This window comes from Mobula hypostoma, chromosome 6, assembly GCF_963921235.1.
Source record: "Mobula hypostoma chromosome 6, sMobHyp1.1, whole genome shotgun sequence".
Taxonomy (NCBI): Eukaryota; Metazoa; Chordata; class Chondrichthyes; order Myliobatiformes; family Myliobatidae; genus Mobula; species Mobula hypostoma.
This window is the reverse complement of record NC_086102.1, coordinates 68,294,443-68,322,238: the sequence shown is the minus strand read 5'-3', so window position 1 is coordinate 68,322,238 and position 27,796 is coordinate 68,294,443. Positions and strand designations below refer to the sequence as shown.

Genomic DNA, 27,796 nt, shown 5'->3' with positions numbered 1-27,796 from the left:
CTTCTTTTTCCCTCCCCCTTCCCTCTTCATTCCTCACTCTGGTATTTTACCGCTTCTCCTCACCTGCCTATTACCTTTCTCTAGTCCCCCCTCCCCCCTCCTTCTCTTTCTCCTAAGGTCCACTCTCCTCTGGAATCAGATTCATTCTTTTCCAAACCTTTACCTTTCCCACCCATCTAGCTTCACCTATCAGCTTGTCCTCCATCCCCACCCCGCACCTTTTTTTCTGGCATCTTCACTCATCCTTCCCAGTCCTGACGGAAGGTCTCGGCCTAAAATGTTGACCATTTGTTCATTTTCATAGATGCTGCCTTGATCTGCTGAGTTCCTCCTGCATTTTCTGTATGTTGCTGTGGATTTCCAGCATCTGCAGAATCTCCTGTGTTTATGTGAATTCTGTGTTTATTTTGCACTGAGTCAAAGATGCATGCTCGTCATGCATCATGATTTCTATATGCATTTCCTATTACTATCTAATTTCTCTTCCTTTAATGCTAACACTGCATCTTGCAGATTTCTCTTTTGGATAGAAAAGACAAGAAAGCAGACAAAGAAGATATTGAAAGGTATGTTATGTAGGACTAGATGTTAATATCCCTTATTTGCACTCCTGAGACATGCTGCCTAGACTCTGTGGGGTGGCCAAGTGAGTGGTGACATCTTCTGGGTTATCAACTGGGCGCCCTCTTTCTTCAGTGTTTCGTTGATAGGCCCACAACACCTCCGGAGGGTTCAGCAGTGAATCCCGGCGTCCCAGGCTCACACCCCAGATGCCTTTCACCCACTTGGGGGCCCAGAAAGAATCCTTTCTCTTCATCCAGAACCACTGACTACCCTTTTCAGCAGCTCTGGAGAGGTCTTTGACTGCTTGTCGGTGTGTCTTCCTTCACACTCCCAACTCCCGGAGTAGCCTTGATGTTGATGTGGCTACAAATCCTCTGCAGCCTACTTTGACCGGTCGGACCCCTGCTTTCCAGCCACGTCGTTGCGCATCGGCTGCAAGCTCAGTATACCTCAGCTTCTTGTGCTGGTCGGCCTCCTCCACTGCATCGTCCCAGGGCACTGTAAGCTCAGCATACCTCAGCTTCTTGTGCTGGTAGGCCTCCTCCGCTGCATCGTCCCAGGGCACTGTAAGCTCAGTATACCTCAGCTTCTTGTGCTCGTAGGCCTCCTCCGCTGCATCGTCCCAGGGCACTGTAAGCTCAGCATACCTCAGCTTCTTGTGCTCGTAGGCCTCCTCCGCTGCATCCTCCCAGGGCACTGTAAGCTCAGCATACCTCAGCTTCTTGTGCTGGTAGGCCTCCTCCACTGCATCCTCCCAGGGCACTGTAAGCGCCTCCTCCGCTGCATCCTCCCAGGGCACTGTAAGCTCAGTATACCTCAGCTTCTTGTGCTCTTAGGCCTCCTCCGCTGCATCCTCCCAGGGCACTGTAAGCTCAGTATACCACAGCTTCTTGTGCTCGTAGACCTCCTCCGCTGCATCCTCCCAGGGCACTGTAAGCGTCTCCTCCGCTGCATCCTCCCAGGGCACTGTAAGCTCGATGATGTAAACCAGATGGAGCGAGGCCAACCATAGCACAAGGTCTGGTCTGAGGTTGGTTTCCATGGGTTCAGTTGGGAAGCAGAGCCTTTGGCCTAAGTCTGCAACCATCTTCCAATCACGTGCCCCGCCTAGCTGCCCGGTGTCTGGTCTCCATGTATCGAGTCTGGCTTGACCCTCACCGTCCCGGACAAATGCTGTTGATGGCCAGCGGGATGAAGGGGAAGGGAGAGCGTTGACGCTTATCTGCCAACTTTCCAGCACCGCTGCAAGACACCATAGCACCTGGTTGTGCCGCCAGGTGAATCGGCCTTGAGTAAGGCTGGTCTTGCAGCCCACCAGAATGTGATTTAGTGTTGCTGAAGTCGGGCAGAGGGAGCATGTGGAGTCCTCTCCATACCACTGGCTGAGATTCATGGGAGACAGCAAGACATCGTAGGCAGCCCTGATGGTGATGCTCACTCTGAATGTCCCCATCTCCCACAGCTCTTTTCAGGAGATCTTTCTTTTCTCCACTCCCTCCCATTTCGTCCATTGCCCTTGCCTCGCCTGAGCGACGGCCTTTGCACATCTTGTGGCCTCCTCCTGCCGACGTATCTCCTGCGTCACGAGCCTGCGTCTCTGAGATGGAGCAGCCTTGTTCCAGGCTGCTGTACTGTCCACAAGGCCAAGATCACTCCTCCCTTGCTGTACTCGGCCCACGATGTCCCTGTGCTCGAGTGCTGCCTTTGCTTGCTTGGTTTCTTCTGATGGAGTCCATTTCCTCCCAGTATCCAGGATGTGGGCAGCTTGTGCTACAAATGGATCACTCGCCTCTGTTAACATCATCTCCAGTCTTACTCTGGCGCACTTGTACTCCTCTGAAAGACTGGAAATGGGTAGCTGTAGGACTCCTTTGCCATAGAGCCCTTTGCTGCTGAGGCACCCGGGAAGACCAAGCCACTTCCTTACGTACGAGTGGATCAGTCTTTCCAGCTTTTCCACCTTCGAGATTGGAACTTTATACAGGGTTAGTGGCCACATCAGGTGTGGAAGGAGCCCAAATTGCATACACCAGAGCTTCAACTTGCCAGGGAGTGTGGTTCTGTCGATGCTCTTGAGGCCACTGACGGCATCCTTCCTGAGCTGATCTAGCTGCTCTGCGTCTTTGAGGGATGCACATACCACCGACTTAGGCTCTTCACAGGCTTCTCGAAGACTGTTGGAATCGTCTCATCACCCATATAGAAGCGTTGGTCTACCAGCTTCCCCTTGAGGATAGAGATGCTTCTGGACTTGCTCAGCTTGATCTTAAGCCAAACCTGCTCGATATTCTCTTGAAGCTTTCTCAACAGGCGTACAGTACAAGCTTTGGCCGTGGTGAGTGTTGTGAGATCGTCCATGTATGCTCTGATAGGCGGCAGCCTCAGGCCAGGTCTTATGTGCTGTCCTCCAACCATCCATCGAGATGCTCTAATGATCACCTCCATGGCCATGGTGAAGGCTAGTGGGGAGATGGTACAACCAGCCATGATTCTCACTTCCAGATGTTGCCACGCTGTGGTGTAATCTGCTGTTGTCAAACATAGCTGCACGTCCTGGAAGTAGACCTTAACAAGGCTTGTGAGGGCCACTGGGACCCCGAAGAAGTTGAAAGCAGCCCAGAGGAGGTTATGGGGGACTGAGTCGAAGGTGTTGGTGAGGTTCAGGAACACCACGTGAAGATCTGTTCCCTCCTTGGCGGCTGGATCTGATGCCAGGTGGTGCAAGCGTGTTCCAGACAGCCAGAGAAGCCTGAGATCCCTGCTCTCTGGATTGATGTACCAATCAGATGGTTTCTTTGCAGATATCTTGATAGCCTATGAGCCACCACACTAAAGAAGATTTTGCCCTCGAAGTTTAGGAGACTAATCTGGCAGAATTGGCCGATTTCTGTTGAACCCTTTTCCTTTGGGATCAGGATTCCTCCGACTCTCTGCCAGGATGTTGGTATCTCCTGCTTATGCCATACCACCTTAATGAGCCTCCAAAGGAACCGCAGGACACCTGGTGCATTTTTGTAGAGCTTGTATGGCACTCCATTGGGACCCGGGGCTGATGCTCTATGCACAATTTTCTCCACCTCACTCCATCTAGGTGGGCTGATATCTGCTTGGTGTTCTGGTGGATGGATTGGTGGCATGTCAGGTGGGAGGGTGATCTCTTCGTGGCGTCAGTTGACTGTGTATAACTTTTTCAGGTATTTTTCCAGTTCTCCCTTTGACACTGAGAGACTTCCACTCTTCTCCCCAGTGAGGAGACCTTTCACAAACTTGAAGGGATCTTTATAGAAGCTTGCTCTTGTCCGCTCCTTCTTCCTGCGCTTCCTTACCAGATTCTCAGCTCTCCTCAGTGTCGCAAGCCTGCTCTGGATGTCTGCTTGCAACAGGTTTATGCCTTCCTTCTCCTCCTCTGTGGCCTTCCTCCATTGTTTCTTCAGCTGCCTCCTCTCTCTGACTAGGCGATCTATTTCCTTCTGCCTCCTGGACTTAGTGGGGATCGTCGATGTAATTTTCTTCCTCTCTAGCACTCCAAAACATTCTGTTCCATAGCTATAGATTAATTCCCCCATTCTTTCCAACTTCTTCATGGTTGTGCCTCTGAACGTCTATAAGATGTTGGAGAGGTCAGCATTGACCTCCTCCCACATTGCCTTCTTGCAGGATTTTGGCCACTTGATCAACGGCTTTCTCCCTGGATCTTCTTTTCTATTGCAGGTCGTAATGGGCTGGGTTCCGGTTGCTCTCCTGTGCCTTGCTCTTCCTCTGCTGGGACAGGGGTATTGATTTTCTGCACACTTTGGGTTTTGTCCTGCTGCTGAACTTAAGTTGACTGACTCGACCTGCTTCTCAAAAAGTAGCTGTTGATGCGAGGTCCCTGTTGTCCCTCCTTCAGGCATCCTTTCCTGCCCTGATGTATTTTCAGGCCTGTAGTGGAAGTAACCTTTGCCTAGCCACGTATGCAACTCTGGAGCTTGTGTCTTCAATAAAGGCAACATTCTTAATGCTCAAATAATTAAGTACTTTCATATAGGAATGGCACCAAAGGTAAGTTGAGAATTTAGCAGTTAGAAAGAAAAATAAAAAAAACTTAAAATGCCAACCATGACTTTAAGATTCCCAAACTACATTTAAATTCTTCTTGAAGTGTTAATATTATTAAGAAATGCAGCAACCAATTTGTATATAATGTAGTTCCACATATAGGAATACATAAATGAATAATTATTTTTTATGTGATATATATGAAAGAAATGCTGGGCAAGACAACAGGGAGAACAGGAATCTAGGGAGCAAATGTACACATTTCACTTGTACTCAGGTTGGGAATTGTTTGGGAAATTAATAATCTCACCATTGTCTATTTTTACAAGCATTTTTTAAAGATATTAACAGCATACTTTTTCTTTTAGGAGGAGAATCAACGATTTTTATTCCCCTTTGATTTTGAAGAATATTGATCTCTTTTCAATTGACTTCTTTCAGGTAAAAGATAGTCTTAATGCTGTCCCAGCTACCCTTCAAGAAGAGAAGGATTGCAGTTTGACACTGACTCCTCAACAGCTCCACCAAATATTTATTGGTAGGTTGAATATTCATTTATTTCTTTTATATTCAGAGGTAGATTGTGAATATTGCTGTTGTCAACACTGTATCATCCAGTAAGCTGGAGGCAAGGCAGAGTGTTCATCTGCGCTCACTGTATGTCACTATACAATACAGAGTGCTCACTGTACCTGACTATACAATACAGAGTGCTCACTGTAGCTGACTATACAATATAGAGCGCTCACTGTAGGTGACTATACAATACAGAGTGCTCACTGTAGGTGACTATACAATACAGAGTGTTCACTGTAGGTGACTATACAATACAGAGTGCTCACTGTAGGTGACTATACAATACAGAGCGTTCACTGTAGGTGACTATACAATACAGAGCGCTCACTGTAGGTGACTATACAATACAGAGCACTCACTGTAGGTGACTATACAATACAGAGTGCTCACTGTAGGTGACTATACAATAAGAAGAATCATCCAATTAGTATCTAAAAAGATACAAATCCCATTTAGTATCTTTGTTGTAAGCAAGTGGCCATTAATACACTTCAGCTTATTTGGTTATTAGAAATTTGCTTGTGAATTTTTGCACTTTTTCTACATCAAATTACTTGTTGCTTTTATTCACCAATGCTTCTCGTACTAATGAAGTACCATTTAAACTACCAAAAGTCTGCTGGCTTTTGTTGAAGTTCAGACTTCTGACGTGACATACAAAAGAGAAAGAATTGATGCTTTAGTTGTACAGAGGATAGATCAAACCTCATCCAGAATATTATGTTAAGTTTTGGGCACTGCCACTAAGGAAGGGAATAATCCTAATCTGGAAGGAAAGGAAGGTGGAACATGGAACCAGATATGGAAGATGGAGTGGGTGGATGGGAACAGGAGGGAGAAGGTCCCAACGGGAGGACTATGTCGATGATGGGAAATGAAGTGGAGGAGGGGAAAGAAATGGTGTGATATGGTGATTGGGAGTGGGATCTGGGGAGATTGGGAGGAACAAGAAAAGGGGACAGAGGAGAAGCATGTTACCCATCTATCTTCCTTACTTGGTTACACTCTACCTTCCTATCAGATTCCACCATCCATTGGCCTGGTTTCCTGAAAGGAAAATCCTGCCTGACTAACCTACTGCAATTTTTTGAGGAAATTACAAGCAGGGTAAACTCAGGAGATATAATAGATGTGGTGTACTTGGATTTTCAGAAGGCCTTTGACAAGGTACCACACATGAGGCTGCTTAGCAAGATAAGAGCCCATGGAATTACAGGGGAGTTACTGGCATGGGTGGAGCATTAGCTGATCGGCAGAAACAGAAAGCGGGAATAAAGGGATCCTATTCTGGCTGGCTGGTGGTTACCAGTGGAGTTCCACAGGGGTCAGTATTGGGACCGCTGCTTTTTACAATTTATATCAATGACTTAGACTATGGGATTAATGGATTTATGGCTAAATTTGTCGATGATACAAAGATAGGTGGAGGAGCGGGTAGTGTTGAGGAAACAGAGAGCCCACATAGAGACTTAGATAGTTTTGGGGAATGGGCAAAGAAGTGGCAAATGAAATACAATGTTGGCAAGTGTATGGTCATGCGCTCTGGTGGAAGAAATAAATGGGCAGACTATTATTTAGGTGGGGAGAGAATTCAAAATGCAGAGATGAAAAGAGACTTGGGAGTCCTTGTGCTGGATACCCTAAAGGTTAACCTCCAGGTTGAGTCAGTGGTGAAGAAAGCAAATGCAATGTTGGCATTCATTTCTAGTGGTATAGAATATAAGAGCAGGGATGTGATGTTGAGGCTCTATAAGGTACTCGGGAGACCACACTTGGACTATTGTGTGCAGTTTTGGGCTCCTTATTTTAGAAAGGATATACTGACATTGGAGAAGGTTCAGCGAAGATTCATGAGAATGATTCCAGGAATGAAAGGGTTACAGTATGAGCAACATCTGGCAGCTCTTGGGCTGTGTTCCCTGGAATTCAGGAGAATGAGGGGGGATTTCATAGAAACATTCCGAATGTTAAAAGGCCTGAACAGATTAGCTATGGCAAAGTTACTTCCCATGTTAGGGGAGTCTAGGACAAGAGGACATGATTTCAGGATTGAAGAACGTCCGCTTAGAACAGAAATGCGGAGAAATTACTTTAGTCAGAGGGTGGTAAATCTGTGGAGGCCAAGTTATTGGGTGCATTTAAGGCAGAGATAGATAGGTTCTTGATTAGCCAGGGCATCAAAGGGTATGGGGAGAAAGCAGGGGAGTGGGGATGACTGGAAGAATTGGATCAGCCCATGATTGCATGGCGGAGCAGACCTGATGGGCTGAATGGGCTTCTTCTGCCCCTATATCTTATGGTCTTATGACTTTGTTGCCTCTATTACCTCTCAGCTACTTCCCTTATTTCCACTCTTCCCTCCTTCATCTACTAATCAGCCCTTCTCACTTAGATCCATGCATTGCTTGCCAACTCTGGCCCCATCCCTCCTCTAACTGCCTTATACTGGTTATCTCCCCTCTATCTTTCAGTCCAGATGAAGAGCCTTGACCTGAAACATTGATTGCCCCATATCTCTCTTACAAATGTTGCCTGACCTGCTGAGTTGCTACAGCAATTTTTTTTTTGGTTTCAGATTTCATCATCTGCAACCTCCTATGGTTTCATTTCACCATTGATACCAACCAAGTCTTAGTAGTTCAGTTAAAAAGTCAGGACATATCTTGTGGTTGTTTGAGTTTAGAGGGATAAGAGGCTATATATTTGAGATGTTCAAAATTATGAAAAGATTTAGAAGATACAGAGGTGTTATTTTTGATGGGGAATCCAGAGCATTTAGTTAAGTTTAGAGCAAGGCCTTTCAAGAGTGAAATTTGGGAGCAATTTCTCTCAATCTCAGAGCTGTGGCTTGTGGGTCAAAAATATAATCAAAAATGTGATAAGCCGAGCTGAAGTAAGCTGAGCCGAGAGATAATAAAATGAAATAACAGACTAATAATGGGATAGTAAAGCCTGTTTCTAGTCCTGCTCCCCTTTGTGCCATGTCAGCATTTGAAAACATGTAAAGACTATGAAAATTGAAGAAAATAATTAAAAAAAACAAGAAGGTGGTATGATTTTAAAAAGACAAATTTGCCTAAAGTATGAAGACATTTTGAAATAATTGAGAAATCAAAGTTTGGTTTCTAAATATCGATAATCTGAAAGTACTGGCCCAAGTATTCATCAGATTAATGGATGAGGTTGGAATAGACATTTTTTGTTCACATTTTGTAATCTTTTCCATAGTAGTTCATCAATTGAAACTATGTAATTTTCAAGAGGACTGTGTACCTCCAGTATCTCCCTCAAATAGCTGTGTTTGTGTGTGAACTTGGACAGTAAATTAATAAATAGTGAAATACTTTTGAGGAGTATAATTGTGTTTTATAAGTGTTTTATAATTGTAACCAAGGTGTATCTCGTCATTTATATTCTGTTTCCCTATTATGCTGTTTTTGCTGAAAATTGTAGTTTTATTTTTAAGTCTATTTTAGACAAAAGAATATATTTTACTGCTATAGTTTTTGTTTGTATCTCAATAATGCACTAGAGGCATTATTTTTATTTTGTTGTTTATTTTGCACACATGTAAGATATATGTATATGCTAATTTAGTATTGACTTATATTTACACTTATCTTGTAGTGCACTGTGCTGCTGCAGTAAGAACTAATTTTAATGGCATATGGTGTATACTGTAGCTTATTTATCTTTTTTTTAATTAGTAGATATTCCCACCACCCACAGTTTAGCAGTGCATTTTCATACTGGTCGATTTTTACAAGTACGAAGACCACCTAACTTATGTTGCAAGTATGATTGCATTTTGCCCATAGGTAATTGCACTCTTCTTGCTAATTTTCAGAAGTTTTTACTAAAATTAAACTTTTTTTTTGACTAGGCCCATCAAACATCGACTTTGGAGAAGTATGTTTACATTCATCCTCAACCCAGAATTTGACTATTGTGAACAACTTAACTACACACATTTTAGTTGAAATGGATACATGTTGTACAGAGCTGCTTGAATCTAGTCCGTTGTCTCAGGTGATCCCACCCATATCTACGATTTACGTACCAATGGTATTTGAAAGTAAAAGAATTGGAACTTTTCAGAAGTAAGTGTGAAAGAGAAATTTCTTTTCTGTCTAGTGGAAAGAATCTTGAGGGAAAATATGAAATATAGACAACAATATTACTTTAGCATCTTTCTGTGACATACATTACGCAGTATTAAGCACTATTGAAGTAAACAAAGTTGTAAAGAGCAATGCATGTCATGGCAAGTAATTTGTTTTAATAATCAAGCATATTTTGCAATCTTGTGTTGTTGATGTATCTCATAAGCATCAGGCAGCTTATTGAAAAATCCTAAATTTGCTTTGTGTGGTTTACTTGTCTTATAAAACTTATACCTGTGAGAAAATTATACAATTATACTTTGATTTCCATAGTAAAAAGGTCCATTGCTGATTAGATTGGCTACAGTTTGACATAATGAACATACTTTGACCAGATCAAAAACCTTAGGCCAAGGCTCTGAAATATAACCCATTAATTTCTTTATTCACTTATCAAAGATTTTTCTTTATCAAAGGTCTTTCTGTAATCTCCCTTACTGTCTTCTTTCTTGCAGTTTCCACTACTAACCTTTACTTTTATTTCTTTGTCTACTTTTTTTCCTCTAATCTTTCCTTTGCTTTTCTTCTCAGAAAATTCTCAGTGTATCTTTTTTCTCTCTCTTTATTTGGTGCATTTCTTTCTGTATTTTACCATCTACCCCAACTGTATTTTCCTTTCTGCTTTCTTTTATTCTGTTTTTTCTTATTCTCATCCCTCATTGTGCCCATCTATATTTTTCACAATATTCTTATCTGTCCTTTCTATTTTCTCTTTTTAAATGATTTTAAATAGCGTGGTATCCTTCATATCTTTAATGCTTTCCCTTTGAATCCACTCCTGTTCTATTCCCTCACTTTCTTCCTCTCCTTTGCCTCTTTTTACCATTTCTCCCATCTCTCCTCTTCTTTTTACACTTTTTTACTTCTATTTTTATTTTTGCTTCTATTCTCTCACTGTCACTCTTTATTCTCATTTAATCTCATTTTATTCTCTTTTTAGTCTTTCATCATTTTATATTTCTTCATTCTATTGCCTTTTAATCTTTAATGTTTTTGGACTGCTATCTTGTTTTAAAATATTTGTTTCAGATCCCTTGGTTAGATACCTTATTAGAGTTCCTATCTAGGTTCCAGACTTGGAAATCTGGAGAAAGAAGTGACGGGTGTGTAAAAAAACTACTGAAGATGATGCTTTCCTGATTAACTTAGGTGGTGGCTCTTGTGTCAGTATGTATAAAAATGTTTGTAAAATACAAATTAACAAATGAGGAGGTTAAGTAACATGAGCAACTTTAGATACTGAAAAAGAGAAACCTTAAATCAATGTTTTTTCTTGATAATACAAATAAAGGTCAGTATTTTTACTGTCGTGCAAAGTTTAACAACCTTGTTATTTCAAAGCAACGGCAAGATTATTTTATGTGAACATTTTGTGAATTTATTTGGTGCAGTTAAAGAGCATAATTTGAACCCTTTTGGAAATTGAAAATCATAGAACTTAAATCGTAGAATACTACAACACAGTACAGGCCATTTGGCCTAAGATGTTGTGCTGACCTTTTAACCTACTCTAGCATTAATTTAAATCATCCCCTCTACATAGCGCTCCATTTTCTATTATTCATGTTCTTATATAAGAGTTTCTTAAATGCTCCTAATGTTTCTGACAGAGGCAGATACCGCCACACCTTGTATGGCATTCCATACACTCACCTTTCTTCATAAAAATGTATCTTTGACATCGTCCCTATACTTTCCTCCATTTACCTTCAAATAATTATCCTTGTATTAGCCAATTTTGCTCCAGGAAGAAGTATCTGGCTATCCACTCGATCAATGTCTCTTATCATCTTGTATATCTCTATTAAGTCCCCTCTCATCCTCCTCTGCTTCAGAGAGAAAAGCCCTAGGTTGTTCAACCATTCCTCGTAAGACATGCTCTCTGATCCAGGCAGCATCTCAGTAAATCTCCTCTGCACCTTCTCTATCCTTCTTATAATGAAGCGAACAGAACTGAATGCAACATTCCAAGTGTGATCTAACCAGGATTTTATAGAGCTGTAACGTTACTTTGCAGCTCTTAACTCAGTCCCCTGACTAATGTAGTCTAACACACCATAGCCTTCTTAACAACCTTATCACTTGCATGGCAACTTTGAGGGATCCATGGACATGGACCCCAAGATCCCTCTGTTCCTTCACACTGCTAAGAATACTTCCATTCGCTCTGCATTCTGTCTTTAAATTTGACCTTCACTCCACTCCACTCCACTCCACTCCACTCCACTCCACTCCACTCCACTCCACACCACACCACACCACACATTTCTGGGTTGAACTCTTAACAGAGCTGGGCCACTTCTTAGCCCAGCTCTACATCCTGTCAATATCCCATTGTAATCTTGACAACCTTCTACACTATCCACAACTCCACCAAACTTTGTCAGCATGAAATCTTATAGCAAGATTTAATAGGTTCTTGCAGTTCATTGAAATGATCATTTCTTATGAGTAAGTTGACTGGATTTCATTAGGCGATTCTAATCATGTCCTTAAAATATTTCTGTTTCTAGAGGTTACTGAATAAGAATCACAAATGAGAAATGAATGTAACCAAGTTGTTTTTATCATTCATTCATACTGATAATAGCTATACAGGATGAACACCCCTTACCTGAAAATCCCAAATTCAAAAACCTCCGAAATCCAAATGTTTTTTGAGCGCTGACATGATGCCACAAATGGAAAATTCCACAAAGTGCTGGGAAGGATCCCAGGCGATGCTCAAGTTTTTGCACACCACAGACAACTCCGAGCAGTGACCTCACATACCCTGAGTAGGGTTCTTAGGGAGCCAGTTTGTCTTCAGCGGTCATTATCGCCAGACCTTTGTGCATTACTCACAGTCATTACCATGCGTTTTGCGCTTATTCTCTGCTCTGTGCTGTGAATATATTGTTGAAAATGTCAGAAAGGCCTGTAGTAATCCTTATGAGTAATAGTGAAAAGAAAAGGAGGAAGCATTTATGTTTATCTATAACATAGAAAGTCAAGTTGTTTGAAAAAGTTACAGCGGTGTAAGTTTGAAGCATCTGACAGAGGGAACAACCACCATCTATGACCCGAAGAAACAGAAAGACAAACTGTTAAAGTTCCATGCTGAAAGGAATTAACAGATTTAAAATCTAGTGTCTGAATTACTTTGTTAACCATCTTACATACCCGTCCTGTTACTCAGGGATTTGTGAAACTCCAATATTATGATTCATCCGAGGAGAAGGAGAGTGCAGAAGTTACTGAAGTTTCCAGAATAAAACACTAGGATAGAAGGTTTAGAAAGGAATAAGAATTTATCTCAGGTCACATGGAGATGATAATAATAATAATAATAATAATAATAAGTACTTTATCGATCCCGAGTGGGAAATTATTTCATTACAGCAGCAACATTTAAAAACACACTTAACAATGTACAGACTTAACTGATAATAAAGTACAGAACAATAATATACACAATAATAATTTATCAATGTTCAATAATGTGCAATAATGTATGAAATAATAAAACAGAGACTATTGTACTATAATGTCTGTTCTCCTGTCGCACAGAGATGAACTGTTGTATATGCTTATTGCATTTTCCGTAACGATCCTTGTGACAGTGGAGCTGAATGTGTTTGTTCAAAAGGGTGCTCCGCTGCTTATTCAGTGGGTGATGGCGAGGATGTACCTGACTGTCCATAATGGATAACAGTTTGTTTAGTAACCTCCTCTCCACCACTAACTCAAAAATTTGAGACAAATTTGAGAAGGAGGTGGGTGTTGAATACAGGACTGAAGGTGTTATATTTAAATGTACCGAACATACAACACAATGTAGATGAGCTTATAGCGAAGTTAGAAATTGGCAGATACGACATTGTGGACATCACAGAGTCATGGCTGAAAGAAGATCACAGGCAGGATCTTAACATTCAAGCATACAGTATACATTGTATTGAAAAGACAGACAGATGGGCAGAGGAGTTGGGTGACTCTGTTGGTAAAAAAATGAAATGAAATCCTTAGTAAAAAATGTCATGATCAGAAGATGTAGAATCCTTGTGGGTAGAGTAAGAAAATGCACCTCCTCTGGAACCTCTCCAGTGCCAGGATATCTTTTCTTAGATAAGGGGCCCAAAACTGCTCACAATACAGTGCAGTTACACAAGTGCAGTCTGACCAATGCCTTATAAAGCCTCAGCATTACATTCTTGCTCTTATAATCTAGTCCTCTCAAAATGAATGCTAACATTGCATTTGCCTTTCTTAACACCAACTCATTGTATTGAAAAGACAGACAGATGGGCAGAGGAGTTGGGTGACTCTGTTGGTAAAAAAATGAAATGAAATCCTTAGTAAAAAATGTCATGATCAGAAGATGTAGAATCCTTATGGGTAGAGTAAGAAAATGCAAGGGTAAGAAAACTCTGGTGGGAGGTATATATAGGCCTCTGAATAGTAACCGGGATATAAGACCATAAGATCATCAGACATAGAAGCAGAACTAGGCCATATGCCCATCAGTTCTGCTCCACTATTCCAACATAGCTTATTTATTATCTCTGTCAATCCCATTTTCCTGCCTTCTCCCCATAACTTTTGACACCCTCACTAATCAAGAACCTATCAACATTTGCTTCAAATATACTCAATGACTTGGCCTCCATAACTGGCTGTGGCAATGAATTCCACAGATTCACCACCCTCTGGCTATAGAAATTCCCCCTCACCTCTGTTCTAAATGGAACTCCCTCTATTCTGAGACTGTGCCCTCTGGTCCTAGACTCAGCCACTATAGGAAATATCCTCTCCACATCCAGTTTGACTAGGCCTTTCAATATTCAATAGATTTCAATGGGATTTCCCCCCTCCCCTATTTTTTCAAACTCCAACAAGAATAGGCCTAGGGCCGTCAAATGGTTCTCATGTGTTAACCCTTTCATTCCCAGAATTATTCTCGTGAACCTCCTCTGGAACCTCTCCAGTGCCAGGATATCTTTTCTTAGATAAGGGGCCCAAAACTGCTCACAATACAGTGCAGTTACACAAGTGCAGTCTGACCAATGCCTTATAAAGCCTCAGCATTACATTCTTGCTCTTATAATCTAGTCCTCTCAAAATGAATGCTAACATTGCATTTGCCTTTCTTAACACCAACTCAACCTGCAAGTTAACCTTTAGGGAATCCTGCACAAAGTCTTTCAAATCCCTTTTATTCCTACGCTTTGCTTCCTGTCAGTAAGCCATTCTACTATCCGTGGCAGTATTTTTCCTGTAATATCATGGGCTTTTGTCTTGATAAGCAGCCTCATGTGCAGCACTTTGTCAAATGCCTTCTGAAAATCCAAGTAAGCAACATCTATTGTCTCTCCCTTATCTATTCCGCCTGTTATTTCCTCAAAGAATTCCTACAGGATTATCTGGCAAGATTTCCTCTTAAAGAAATATGGAGTACAAACTATAGAGATAAAAAGGCATGTATGAAAAACAATGTTAGAGAGGTCATTGGGGCTTTAATCTACAGGTAGACTGGAAAAATCAGTTTGGCGCTGGATCCCAAGAGGAGGAATTTGTAGAATATTTGTGAGATAGCTTTTTAGAGCAGCTTGTGTTTGAACTTACGAGGTAAAAGGCATTTCTAGATTTGGTCTTGTGCAATGAACTGGCTTTGATTAGAGAGCGCAAGGTAAAGAAACCCTTTGGAGGCAGTGATCATAATATCATAGAATATACAATATTGCAAAAACTAGTGGGAAGCCAGAGGACTGGGAAGCTTTTAAAAACCAGTAGAAGACAATTATAAACAATAAAGGATGAAATATGAAGAAAACCTAGCTAATAATATAAAGGAAGGTACCAAAAGTTTTTTCAGATTATAAAGAGTAAAAGAGAGGCAAAGGTCGACATTGGACCACTGGAAAATTATGCTAGAAAAGTCGTAATGGGGAACAAAGAAATGATGGATTAACTTTCTGGTGAAAGACACCAATAACATGCCAGAAATTTGAGAGAGTAGGAGGACGGAGTCAGAAGTAAGTGTAGTTACCATTACTAAGGAGACGGTGTTTTGGCACCTGAAAGGTCTGAAATTGGATAAGATACCTGGACCCGATGGACTGTATACCAGGGTTTTGAAAAAGGTGGCTGAAGAGATAGTGGAGATATTAGTAGTGATCTTTTAAGAATCATTAAAGTCAGCAATGATTCCAGAGGACTGGGAAATCACAAATAACACTCCCCTCTTTAAGTGGGAGGGAGGCAAAGGACTGGAGATTATAGGCCAGATAGCAGACTTCAGTGATTGTTAAAATTTTAGATTCCATTATCAAGAATTAGGTTTTGGGGTAGCTGGAAGCACATGATAGAATAGGCCGAAGGGATGATCTTGTCTGGAGAATGGACAAAGAAATGGCAGCTTGAATACAGCACAGGGAAGTGTATGGTCATGCACTTTGATAGAAGGAATAAAGGTGTAAACTATCTTCTAAATGGGAAGAGAATTTGGAGATTTAAAGGGGCTTGGGAGTACTAGTGCAGGATTCCCTAAAGGTTAACTTGCAGGTTGAGTAAGGAAGTAAAATTCATTTCAAGAGAACTAGAATATAAAGGCAGAGATGTGACATTAAAACTTTATAATTTTATAATATGTTGGTTAGACCATGTTTGGGAAAACTGTAAGTCATTCTGGATCTCATATCTGGGAGGAGGAGAAGATGGCGGCGTCACTCCAGTGAATGATATCTGTAATCTGTCAAGTAGGGTGCCATGCACAATCCTGATTTGATGGAGATGGACATGAGAGAACCGAGGAACATCTGGAGAAACTTCTGAAATGACTTTTTTGCTGCCACTGCTACTATGTGATCCAGAATCTCCGGAGGAGAAGGTGCCAAGTCCTCGGCTTTGCTTGTTGCTTGGCAGCTGGGGCGGGGTCGAAGCGCTCGGCAGAGATGGTGCTCGGTGCTCGGTGTCGGAGGGCTGGTCGGAGGCTCGAAGTTTTCGGACGGACTCAGAGTCGGCTGTGGTCGGGGCTTCCAATGCATTGGCAGTTGTTGGCGTCTGGAGGTTTATGGCAGGGAGAGTTTCTCCCTTTTGCCGCCTGCTTTCGGGACTAATCGGGAGTCGATCGGAACTTTGAGACTTTTTTTTACCGTGCCCATGGTCTGCTCTTTATCAAATTATGGTATTGCTTTGCACTGCTGTAATTATATGTTATAATTATGTGGTCTTGTCAGTGTTAGTCTTTGGTTTGTCCTTTTTTTGTGATATCACTCTGGAGGAACATTGTATCATTTCTTAATGCATGCATTTCTAAATGACCATAAATGAGGACTGAGTGTCCTCATAATCTAATCTAATATCCAAGGAAGGGTGTGCTGGTGTTGGATAGTGTCCAGGAATTAAAAGGTAAATGCATGGGGAGCATTTGATGGCACTGGGCCTGTACTAACAGATTGGAAGGATGAGGAAAGATTGTGGGGGGTGGGGGGAATCTTATTGAAATCTACCAAATATTGAAAGACCTAGACAGAGTGGATTTCGGAGGATGTTTCCAATAGTGGGAAAGTCTAGGACCAAATGGCACAGGCTAGAATAAAAGGGCATCCCTTTAGAACAGAGGTGAAGAGGAATTTCTTTAGCTAGGGAATGGCGTATCTATGGAATTCAAGGCCACAGATGGTGAAATCATTGGGTATATTCAAATCAGAGGTTGATAGGTTCTTGATTAGTAATGATGTCAAAGGATACAGGAAAATACGGGAGTATGGGGTTGAGAGGGAATAATAAATCAACCATGATCAAATAGTGGAGCAGACTTGATAGGTTGAATGGTCTAATTCTGCTGCTATATCATATGTTCTTATATTCCTCTACACATCTTAGTACCCTACCAATTTTTGTGTAATCACTTGCCTCATATGCACTCTTCAGATGCATTATGCCATGTTTTTCTGGATAGCACATGTAGCTAACTAACCAGATCATTGACATTTCCCCGTAGTCTTCAATTTATAAACACACTCTCCACCATCAATGATACTCTCAGTTTTAGTAATCATCTGCAAATTTTTAAATATGGTCTCTATAAGCATGTCTAAATCGATGATATATGCTACAAAAAGCAGGGGATGCTGCTGAGCCCTATGGAACATTAACAGGTTCATTCTCCAGTGTTTTATATCATCTTATAATCATGATAATCTCATTTGACAATGTGAATACACTTTAAACCCTTCCTAATCTGATGGAGGTTTGGAACAGAAATGAATATTGTTGCAATTACAGGATAATCATGATTATTTTTCTTATTTCTTCCCCTCATTCTCCAACAAAATGTTTGGAGAATTTTAATTTTGACCATACATTAGTAAAATGGAAGGCATGTAGTTGAGGAATAATTACAAAAACCTATGATGGGCTGAGAGGTGGTCATAAATTTACAAGATTTTAAACAGAATAGTTAATAAGTATTAGAACTGCAATGCCACAACATTTTTATGAATCGGTACTATAGAAACTTAAGCTAATTTTCTTTTATTTTGTAGATCAATCACCTACACAATAAATAACATCCATACTGGCCTGTTATTAGTAAAGGCAAACGTGGTTTATGCCGCTCTTGAGTTGTCAACCAGAAAGTTGGTTTTAACCCCAAACTATGGACTTCTGGGTGAATCGGGTTTCAGGACAACAATGCGACTCTATAACAGGAGAAACAACCCTGTTCAATTCAGCTGGTGTCCAGTAGTCGAAGAAAAAGGAATGGCATTCTTCATCCGACCTGATGGAGGTAGCTAATATAAAAATGAACTAAGCATGGTTGAGGAAAAAGAACTTCAGAGTAAATAAATCAGATCACTTTGGTGAATATCTTTGAGAGCAGCATTGACTAAGGTCTCTTCTTCACTGTACTGTTGCACTTTTCCTCCATTAAGCTTTCTACTGGAGTGTAACTAATCTGCAAGACTATCGGAAACTGTTCAATCTGCATCACTTCCATTCCATTGTCACATTGCACAACACTGCCTGACACACGTCTTTAGTGGAACAAGGTTGTGTATATCCAAATGCAGAAACAAGTAAACAGATAGTCTGTATGCCTTAACCCACTGGAGGAATGGGTGCTGTTAATGATTAAGATGGCTATTTTTATGTCAGTGGTAAGCAGCCGTACTTAAGCAAACCTAATACTTAATCTCATAACTGATCTTCATTCTCCCATCCCCTCCAGTCAAGTCCTCCTTTGAAGCATATGTTGCAGAGGGTTTAAATGTGAAGCTCTTAATCTTCATTCAACAAATACATGCTAATTTTGTGAACATGAAAATATATTGCTGCTGGAAATCTGAAAAAAAAACAGAAAATGATGGAAACACTTCAGTAACTGTGGAATGGGAAACGAAGTTATAGTTAGAGTTTGAAAATCCTTCATTTGGACTGGGAAAGAAACAAATTAGTAAAGTATGCAAGCAGGTTGTGGAGTGGCTGTTGTTGGAGTGGAAGGTTAGATTGGGAAACTGAGGCTTTGGATCAAGAGACTTTGGTGAGAAGAGGCGGAGTCTAGATTGAGGTTTCTGTCAGGTTTCTCTTTCTTGTCTATTAGTGTCGAGCTAGAGGAGTGAGAATGGATCCTAGGTCTGTGTTGTGCTCTTCATGCAAGGCATGGGAGATATGGGAAACCTCCAGCAGTCTCTGTGAATTCCACGTCTACAAGAAGTGCATCTGGGTGTAACTCCTTTCAGACTGTGTTTGGGAATGGGAAGTATAGCTAAATGGCCTTTGGCTCATTTGGGAGAATACAAAGAATGAGGAGGTGGTAGATAAGAGCTACAGGGAGGTAGTCACACCTAAAATACAGGAGGCAGGTAGCTAGGTGACTATCAGGAGAGGGAAAAGGAATAGGTAAATAATGCAGAGTATCCCTGTGGCTGTCCCCCTCAATAACAAGCATATCACTTTGTACTGTTGTGTGCAGGGGAGCGACCTATCAGGGAAACCTGAAGCGACCAGGTCTCTGGCACTGAGTCTGGCTCTGTGGTTCAGAAGGGAAGGGGGAAGAAGAGGAGAGTGATAGTGATCAGGGATTCAATAGTTAGGGGAACAGACAGGAGATTTTGTGGATGTAACAGAGACTTCCTGATGTTATGCTTTGATTGATTGTGTGCAGTTTTCATCCCCTAATCTGAGGAAAGGCATTCTTGCCATAGAGGGAGTACAAAGAAGGTTCACCAGATTGATTCCTGGGATGGCAGGATTTTCATATGATGAAAGACTGGATCGACTAGGCTTATACTCACTGGAATTTTGAAGCGGGGATCTTATTGAAACGTATAAAATTCTAAAGGGATTGGACAGGCTAGATGTAGGAAGATTGTTCCTGATGTTGGGGAAGTCCAGAACGAGGGGTCACAGTTTAAGGATAAAGGGGAAGCCTTTTAGGACCGGGATGAGGAAAAACTTCTTCACACGGAGAGTGGTGAATCTGTGGAATTCTCTGCCACAGGAAACAGTTGAGGCCAGTTCATTGGCTATATTTAAGAGGGAGTTAGATATGGCCCTTGTGGCTAAAGGGATCGGGGGTATGGAGAGAAGGCAGGTACAGGGTTCTGAGTTGGATGATCAGCCATGATCATACTGAATGACGGTGCAGGCTCGAAGGGCCAAGTGGCCTACTCCTGCACCAATTTTCTGTGTTTCTATGTTGCCTCCCAGATACTAGGGTCAGAGATATCTGAGATCAGGTGTACTTTCTTAAGGGGAGGGTGACCAGTCAGAAGTTGTTGTACATATTGGTAGAAGTATTGGTACAATAGCCTTGTGAGGGGTAGAACATGCTGCTCAAACCTGAATGAATTCTTTAAGGCTATGACAAAGCACACTGATGAAGGCAGAACAGTGGTGTATATGGACTTTAGTAAGGCATTTGATAAAGTTCCCCATGGTAGGCTCATTCAGAAAGTCAGGAAGCATGTGATACAGAGAATCATGGTGGTATGGATTCAGAATTGGCTTGTCCATAGAAAGCAGAATGTGGTTGTAGATGGAGTGTATCTTGCTTGGAGGTCAGTGAACATCTAAAAAACTCATAGATAGACAAATAGATGATAGAAAAAGGAGGGCTATGGAGGAGAGAAGGGTTAGATTGATCCCAGAGTAGGATAAAAGTTTGGCCCAACATTGTGGGCCGAAGGGCCTGTATTGTACTGTAATGCTCTCTATTCTATATTAAGGAAAAAGGATGAGATCCTGATGAGAGAATATAGTGAGTTCGGAAAGAAGGTGAAATGCAAGATCCCCAACGTGGTAATCTCTGGATTGATGCCTATGTCATGCTCTAGTAAGATTAAGAATAAGATGATTTGGTAGATGAATGTATGACTGAAGAATCTGTGTAAGAGGCAGGGTTTGTGGATTATTAGGATCTCTTGGGAAAGGCTTGATGTGTACTTGTTGCACTTGAACTTAAGGGGGGGGGACTAATATTCTTGTGGGTAGGTTTACTAGAGCTGCTGGGGACTGTTTAAACTGGTTTGGCATGGGCATAGGAACCAAAGTGATTGGTCAGTGGGTGGGGCATTTAGTATAAAGGTAGATGTCATCTATAGAGAGCCTGTTAGGAAGGATAGGCAGTGGAAAGGGCATAATTTGATTAGTTGAAATGTGTTTATTTTACTGTCAGAAATATCAGGAACAGGGGTGATAAAATTTAGAACATGGATCAGTACTTAGATCTACAATGTTGTGACCATTATAACGTCTTGGGGTTCTGGATAGGTTTATCTCATTGAGGTGGGAAATGGTTGGTAGAGTGAAGGAACTATGGTTGACAGGAGATGTGGAACACCCAGTCAAGAGGAAGAAAGACTTGAGTTTCAGTAAGCAAGGATTAGACAGGGTCTTGAAAGTTACTAGGCAGCCAGGAAGAAGCTCAAAAATGGACTTAGGAGAAGTAGAAGAGGACCTGAGGAGGCCTTGGTAGGTAGGATTAAGCAAATTCCCAAAATGTTCTACATATACGCAAAGAACAGGAGGATGACTAGAGTAAGTGAGTGTAGGACTGATCAGAGGTAAAAGCAGAAACATATATCTGCAGTCTGAGGAGCTGGTTTCAATAGGTACATTTAATGTCAGAGAAATGTATACAATGTACATCCTGAAATCCTTAATAAGGTAAGGTCCTTAATAAATATTTTGATTCAGTATTTACCAGTGAGAGACTACTTGATGAATGCAAGGTCAGCATACACAAGACTGATATGTTGGAATATGTTGCCATTAAGGAGGAATATGTGCTGGGACTTTTGAAAAACATTAGTATAATTAAGATCCTGGGGGCAGACGGGACATACCCAGGTTACTGCGGGAAGAGAGGGAAGAGATGCTGCTCCTTCAGTGATGATCTTTGCATCCTCACTGGCCATAGGAGTAGTGCCAGAGTATTGGAAGATGACAAATGTTACTTCTTTGTTCAAGAAAGGTAATAGGGATAAACCTGGTATTATAGATCCGTGAATCTTATGTCAGTGGTGGACAAAATATTGAAGAAGATTCTTAGAAACAGGATTTATGAGCATTTGGAGAAGCACAATCTGATTAGAGATATTCAGCATGACTTTGTGAGGGGCAGGTTATGGCTTACGAGCCTGATTGAATTCTTCAAGAAATCAGCAAAACATATTAATGAAGGCAGTGCTGCATATGGATTTTAGTAAGATATTTGACAAGGTTCTCCATGACAGGCTCATCCAGAAAATCAGGAGACATGGCCGCGTGGATTCAGCATCAGTTTGTCCACAAAAGGCAGAGTAGTAGTGGTAAAGTGATGTTCTGCAGGGACCTGTTCTCAACCCCTGCTTTTTGAGATTTTTATAAATGATTTAGATGAGGAAGTGGAAGGGTTGGTTTTTAAGTTTGTAGATTACACAAAGGTTGGTGGTGTTATGGATAGAGTAGAATGTTGTTGAAGGTTACAATGGGACAGTGATAGGATGCAGGGCTGGGCTGCGAGGTGGCAGATGGAGTTCGCATGGAAAAGTGTGAAATGTTTCACTTTGGGTGGTTGAACTTGATGTCAGTGTGGAGGAACAGAGAGATCTTAGGATAGAACCCTCAAAGTTGCTGCACATGTGATACGGTGATTAAGATGGTGTGTGATGTGTTGACCTTTACTAATTGGGGGATTAAATTCAAGAGCAGTTCTATAAAACCCTGATTAGACCACACTTGGAATATTGTGTTCAGTTCTGGTCACCTCAATGATTCAATGTAAAGTAGCTGGCAAGAGGAAGAGGAAGACCAGTTAAATGCCGCCAGACGGTGCCGAATACCTGTCTGTCCTCTGTTTATGTCTTCATTGACTTCAGCCTTGCTCAACCTCTCAATCGGAGAGCAGCAATGGAGTCTTTATAGGAAGATGAGGAAGCTTTAGAGAGGATGCAGTGGAGATTTACCAGGATGCCGTCTGAATTAGAAACCATAGAAACCATAGAAACTACAGCACAGAAACAGGCCTTTTGGCCCTTCTTGGCTGTGCCGAACCATTTTCTGCCTAGTCCCACTGACCTGCACACGGACCATATCCCTCCGTACACCTCCCATCCATGTATCTGTCCAATTTATTCTTAAATGTTAAAAAAGAACCCGCATTTACCACCTCGTCTGGCAGCTCATTCCATACTCCCACCACTCTGTGTGTGAAGAAGCCCCCTGTAATGTTCCCTTTAAACTTTTCCCCCCTCACCTTAAACCCATGTCCTCTGGTTTTTTTCTTCCCTTGCCTCAGTGGAAAAAGCCTGCTTGCATTCACTCTGTCTATACCCATCATAATTTTATATACCTCTATCAAATCTCCCCTCATTCTTCTATGCTCCAGGGAATAAAGACCCAACCTATTCAACCTTTCTCTGTAACTGAGTTTCTCAAGTCCCGGCAACATCCCTGTAAACCTTCTCTGCACTCTTTCAACCTTATTTATATCCTTCCTGTAATTTAGTGACCAAAACTGAACACAATACTCCAGATTCGGCCTCACCAATGCCTTATTCAACCTCATCATAACATTCCAGCTCTTATACTCAGTACTTTGATTAATAAAGGCCAATGTACCAAAAGCTCTCTTTATGACCCTACCTACCTGTGACGCCACTTTTAGGGAATTTTGTATCTGTATTTCCAGATCCCTCTGTTCCACTGCACTCCTCAGTGCCTTACCATTAACCCTGTATGTTCTACCTTGGTTTGTCCTTCCAACGTGCAATACCTCACACTTGTCAGTATTAAACTCCATCTGCCATTTTTTAGCCCATTTTTCCAGCTGGTCCAAGTCCTTCTGCAGGCTCTGAAAACCTTCCTCACTGTCTACTACACCTCCAATCTTTGTATCATCAGCAAACTTGCTGATCCACTTTACCACATTATCATCCAGATCATTGATATAGATGACAAATAACAATGGACCCAGCACTGATCCCTGTGGCACACCACTAGTCACAGGCCTCCACTCAGAGAAGCAATTCTCTACCACTCCTCTCTGGCTTCTTCCATCGAGCCAATGTCTAATCCAATTTACCACCTCTCCATGTATACCTAGCGACTGAATTTTCCTAACTAACCTCCCATGCGGGACCTTGTCAAAGGCCTTACTGAAGTCCATTTAGACAATATCCACTGCCTTCCCTTCATCCACTTTCCTGGTAACCTCCTCGAAAAACTCCAATAGATTGGTCAAATATGACCTACCACGCACAAAGCCATGTTGACTCTCCCTAATAAGTCCCGGTCTATCCAAATGCTTGTAGATTCTGTCTCTTAGTACTCCCTCCAATAACTTACCTACTACCGACATTAAACTTACTGGCCTATAATTTCCTGGATTACTTTTCGATCCTTTTTTAAACAACGGAACAACATGAGCCACACTCCAATCCTCTGGCACCTCACATGTAGACAGTGACATTTTAAATATTTCAGCCAGGGCCCCTGCAATTTCAACACTAGTCTCCTTCAAGGTCTGGGGGAACACCCTGTCAGGTCCCGGGGATTTATCCACTTTAATTTTCCTCAAGACAGCAAGCACCTCCTCCTTTTCAATCTGTACAGTTTCCATGTTCTCACTACTTGTTTCCCTTAATTCCATAGACTTCATGCCAGTTTCCTTAGTAAACACAGACGCAAAAAACCTATTTAAGATCTCCCCCATTTCCTTTGGTTCCGCACATAGTCGACCACTCTGATCTTCAAGAGGACCAATTTTATCCCTTACAATCCTTCTGCTCTTAATATGCCTGTAAAAGCTCTTTGGATTATCCTTCACTTTGACTGCCAAGGCAACCTCATGTCTTCTTTTAGCCCTCCTGATTTCTTTCTTAAGTATTTTCTTGCACTTCTTGTACTCCACAAGCACCTTATTTACTCCCTGCTTCCTATACACATCATACAACTCCTTCTTCTTCTTTATCAGAGTTGCAATATCCCTTGAGAACCAAGGTTCCTTATTCCTATTCACCTTGCCTTTAATCCTGACAGGAACATACAAATTCTGCACTCTCAAAATTTCTGCTTTGAAGGCTTCCCACCTACCGATCACATCCATGCCAGAGAACAACCTGTCCCAATCCACGCTTTTTAGATCCTTTCTCATTTCTTCAAAGCATGTCTTATGAAGATAGGTTGAGTGAACTAGTGCCTTTATCTTTGGAGAGAAGGCAGATGAGAGGTGACTTGGTTGATGTGCACAAGATTATATGAGGCATAGATAGAGTGGACAGCAAGAGGAAATAGCTAAATACTCAGAGGCTTAATTTTAAAGTATTTGGAGGAAATTAAAGAAAGGATGTTGGAGGTAAGTTCTTTACTCAGAGAGTGAGGGGTATGTGGGAACATACTGTCATAGGTAGTTGAAGAGGCAGATACACGAGGGACTTTTAAGAAATTCTTAGAGAGGCATGTCGAAGTAGGAAAAGTGGAGTACTATCAGAAAGGGAAAGGTGAGATTGATCTTGATGTAGGTTGAAGTGTTGGCGCAACATTGTAGAACAAAGAGCCTGGACTATGGTGTATTGTTCAGTTTGCTATGTTCTATATCTGATAGGGTATAAACCAGAGTTGCTGAGTGAGAAACTAATGATGGAATCCATCTGATTTATAGTTTAGTGAGGATAATTGGAGAGCAAGAAAACAAAATGAAAGAATTGTGTGAGTAGCCATTATGTGGCCCAATGTTAGAGTGGGGAGTTGAGGTTTTGGCTCATTGTGGCTTCGGCAAGGAGAGGCAATGACTGCAGATTTTTTTCTTTTTTTATTCTTTCTGTCTTATTGCACATTTAGAGCTGTGGGTTTCCAGGCAGGGTAACGGAATGTGGGAAGGCAGGGAGACCTCCAGTGACATTGATGACTACATCTGTAAGAAGTGCACCCAGCTGCAATTTCTAACAGATTATGTTGAGGAACTAGATGAACTCTGGATCATTTAGGAGGCTGAGGCTTTGATAGACAGGACATACAGGGAGGTAGTTATACCCAACGTGCAGGATATAGGTAACTGGGTGGCTGCCAGGTGGGGAAAAGGGCATAGGCAGCCATTGTAGAGTACCCCTGTGACTGTTCCCCTCAACAACAGGTATATCACTTTACATACTGCTGGGGGGTGGGAATGACCAAGCAGAGGATAGCCACAAAGGTCTTGTGTCTGGCATTGAGGCTGGCTCTGTGGCTCAGAAGGGAAGTGGGGAGAAGAGGTGAGCTGTGGTAAAAGGGGATTTGTTGGTTTGGGGAACAAAGAGGAGGTTCTGTGCTGAGAACGAGATTCCTGGATGGTATGTTGCCAACTGGGTGTCAGGGTCAGAGACAGCTCAGCATTCTTAAGTGGGAGTGTTAGGCAGCCAGAAGTCGTGGTCCACATCAATACCAATGACATGGGTAGGAGGCATGATGAGGCCCAGCAAAGTGAGTCAAGAGAGTAAGGTGCTAAATTAAAGGACAGGACGTCCAGAGTTGTGATCTGAGGATTGTTACCCATTCTATGTGCTAGTGAGGCCAGAAATAGGAAGATCATACAGTTTAACATATGGCTAAGGAGATGGTGTAGGAGGGAGGGCTTCAGATTTTTGGATCATTGGGCTTTCTTCCAGGGAAGGTTTGACCTGTATAGAAGGGACAGTTTGCAGCTGAACTGGAGGGGGCTGATGTCCTAGCGGAAAGATTTTGCTAGTGCTGCTGGGGTGGGGAAGGGTGGTTGTTAAACTAGAGTTGCACAGGGATAGGATTGCCACTCAGACTGGAGGCCTGTGACTAGTGGTGTGACGCAAGGATCTGTGCTGGGTCCATTGTTGTTTGTCATCCATATCAATAATCTGAATATGGTAAATTTGCAGAAAACACCAAGATTGAGGGTGTAGCAGGATCTGGACCAGCTGGAAAAAAGGACTGAAAAATGGCAGATGGAGGTGTTTCACCTTGGGAGCACTAACCAGCATAGGTCTTACACGGTGAATGCTAGGGTACTGAGGAGTTTGGTACAACAAAGGGACCTGGGAATACAGATCCATAATTCCTTGAAAGTCATGTCATAGGTAGATAGGCTCGTAAAGAAAGCTTTTGGCATACTGGCCTTCATAAATCAATGTATAGAGTACAGGATTTGAGATGTTACTGTATGTTGAAATTGTATAAGACATTGGTGAAGTCTAATTTGGAAAATTCTGTGCAGTTTTGGTCACTTACCTACAGGAAAGGTGTAAATATGATTGAAAGAGTGCGGGGAAAATTTACAAGGGTGTTGCCAGGACCTGAGGACCTGAGGTATAGGGAAAAGTTGAATAGGTTCGGACTTTATTCCTGAGAATATATAAGATTGAGGGGAGATTTGATAGAGGTATAGAAAATTATTAGGGGTATAGACAGGGTAAATGCAGGCAGACTTTTTCCACTGAGGTTGCGTGAGAGTACAACTAGAGGTCATGTGTTAAGGGTGAAAGATGAAATATTTAAGGCAGAAGTTGATGGATTCTTAATTGGTCAGGGCATGAAGAGATATAGGGAGAAGGCAGGAGATTGGGGTTGAGAGGAAATTTGGATCAGCCATGATGAAGTGGCAGAGCAGATTCAATGGGCCAAATAGCCTAATTCTACTGCTATATCTTAATGGAACATGAAGGGGAAATTCACTCAGAGGGTGGTGAAATTATGGAATGAACTGCCAGCTCAAGTGTGGATGTGGGTTCGATTTCAAGATCTAGGAGAAATTTGGAAAGGTTAATTGATGGGTGGTAGCTGAAGGGCTATGGTTCGGGTGCATGTTGACGGGACTAGGCAGATTAAAGTTTTGGCACAGACTAGGTGGGCCAAAAAGCCTGTTTCTGTGCTGTAATGTTCTATGACCCTATGACTCTGAATGTAAGAAGCTGTGAAATGAAGATAGAGCCAGAGGAAATGCCTGGCATATCAGGTATAATTTGTAGAGGATGGAAAAACAT

At 41.9% G+C, this 27,796-nt stretch overlaps 1 protein-coding gene across 1 annotated transcript in view; it reads left to right on the top strand.

Moving 5' to 3' along the window:
• The window catches only part of LOC134348078 (cilia- and flagella-associated protein 47-like), a 712,768-nt gene that overhangs the window by 103,493 nt on the left and 581,479 nt on the right, over nucleotides 1-27,796 (top strand). Inside the window, exons 13-15 of the mRNA XM_063050919.1 lie at nucleotides 5,044-5,140; nucleotides 9,062-9,278; nucleotides 17,870-18,114. Of these exons, the coding sequence (XP_062906989.1) occupies nucleotides 5,044-5,140; nucleotides 9,062-9,278; nucleotides 17,870-18,114 (559 nt within the window). The remainder of the gene's footprint in view (nucleotides 1-5,043; nucleotides 5,141-9,061; nucleotides 9,279-17,869; nucleotides 18,115-27,796) is intronic.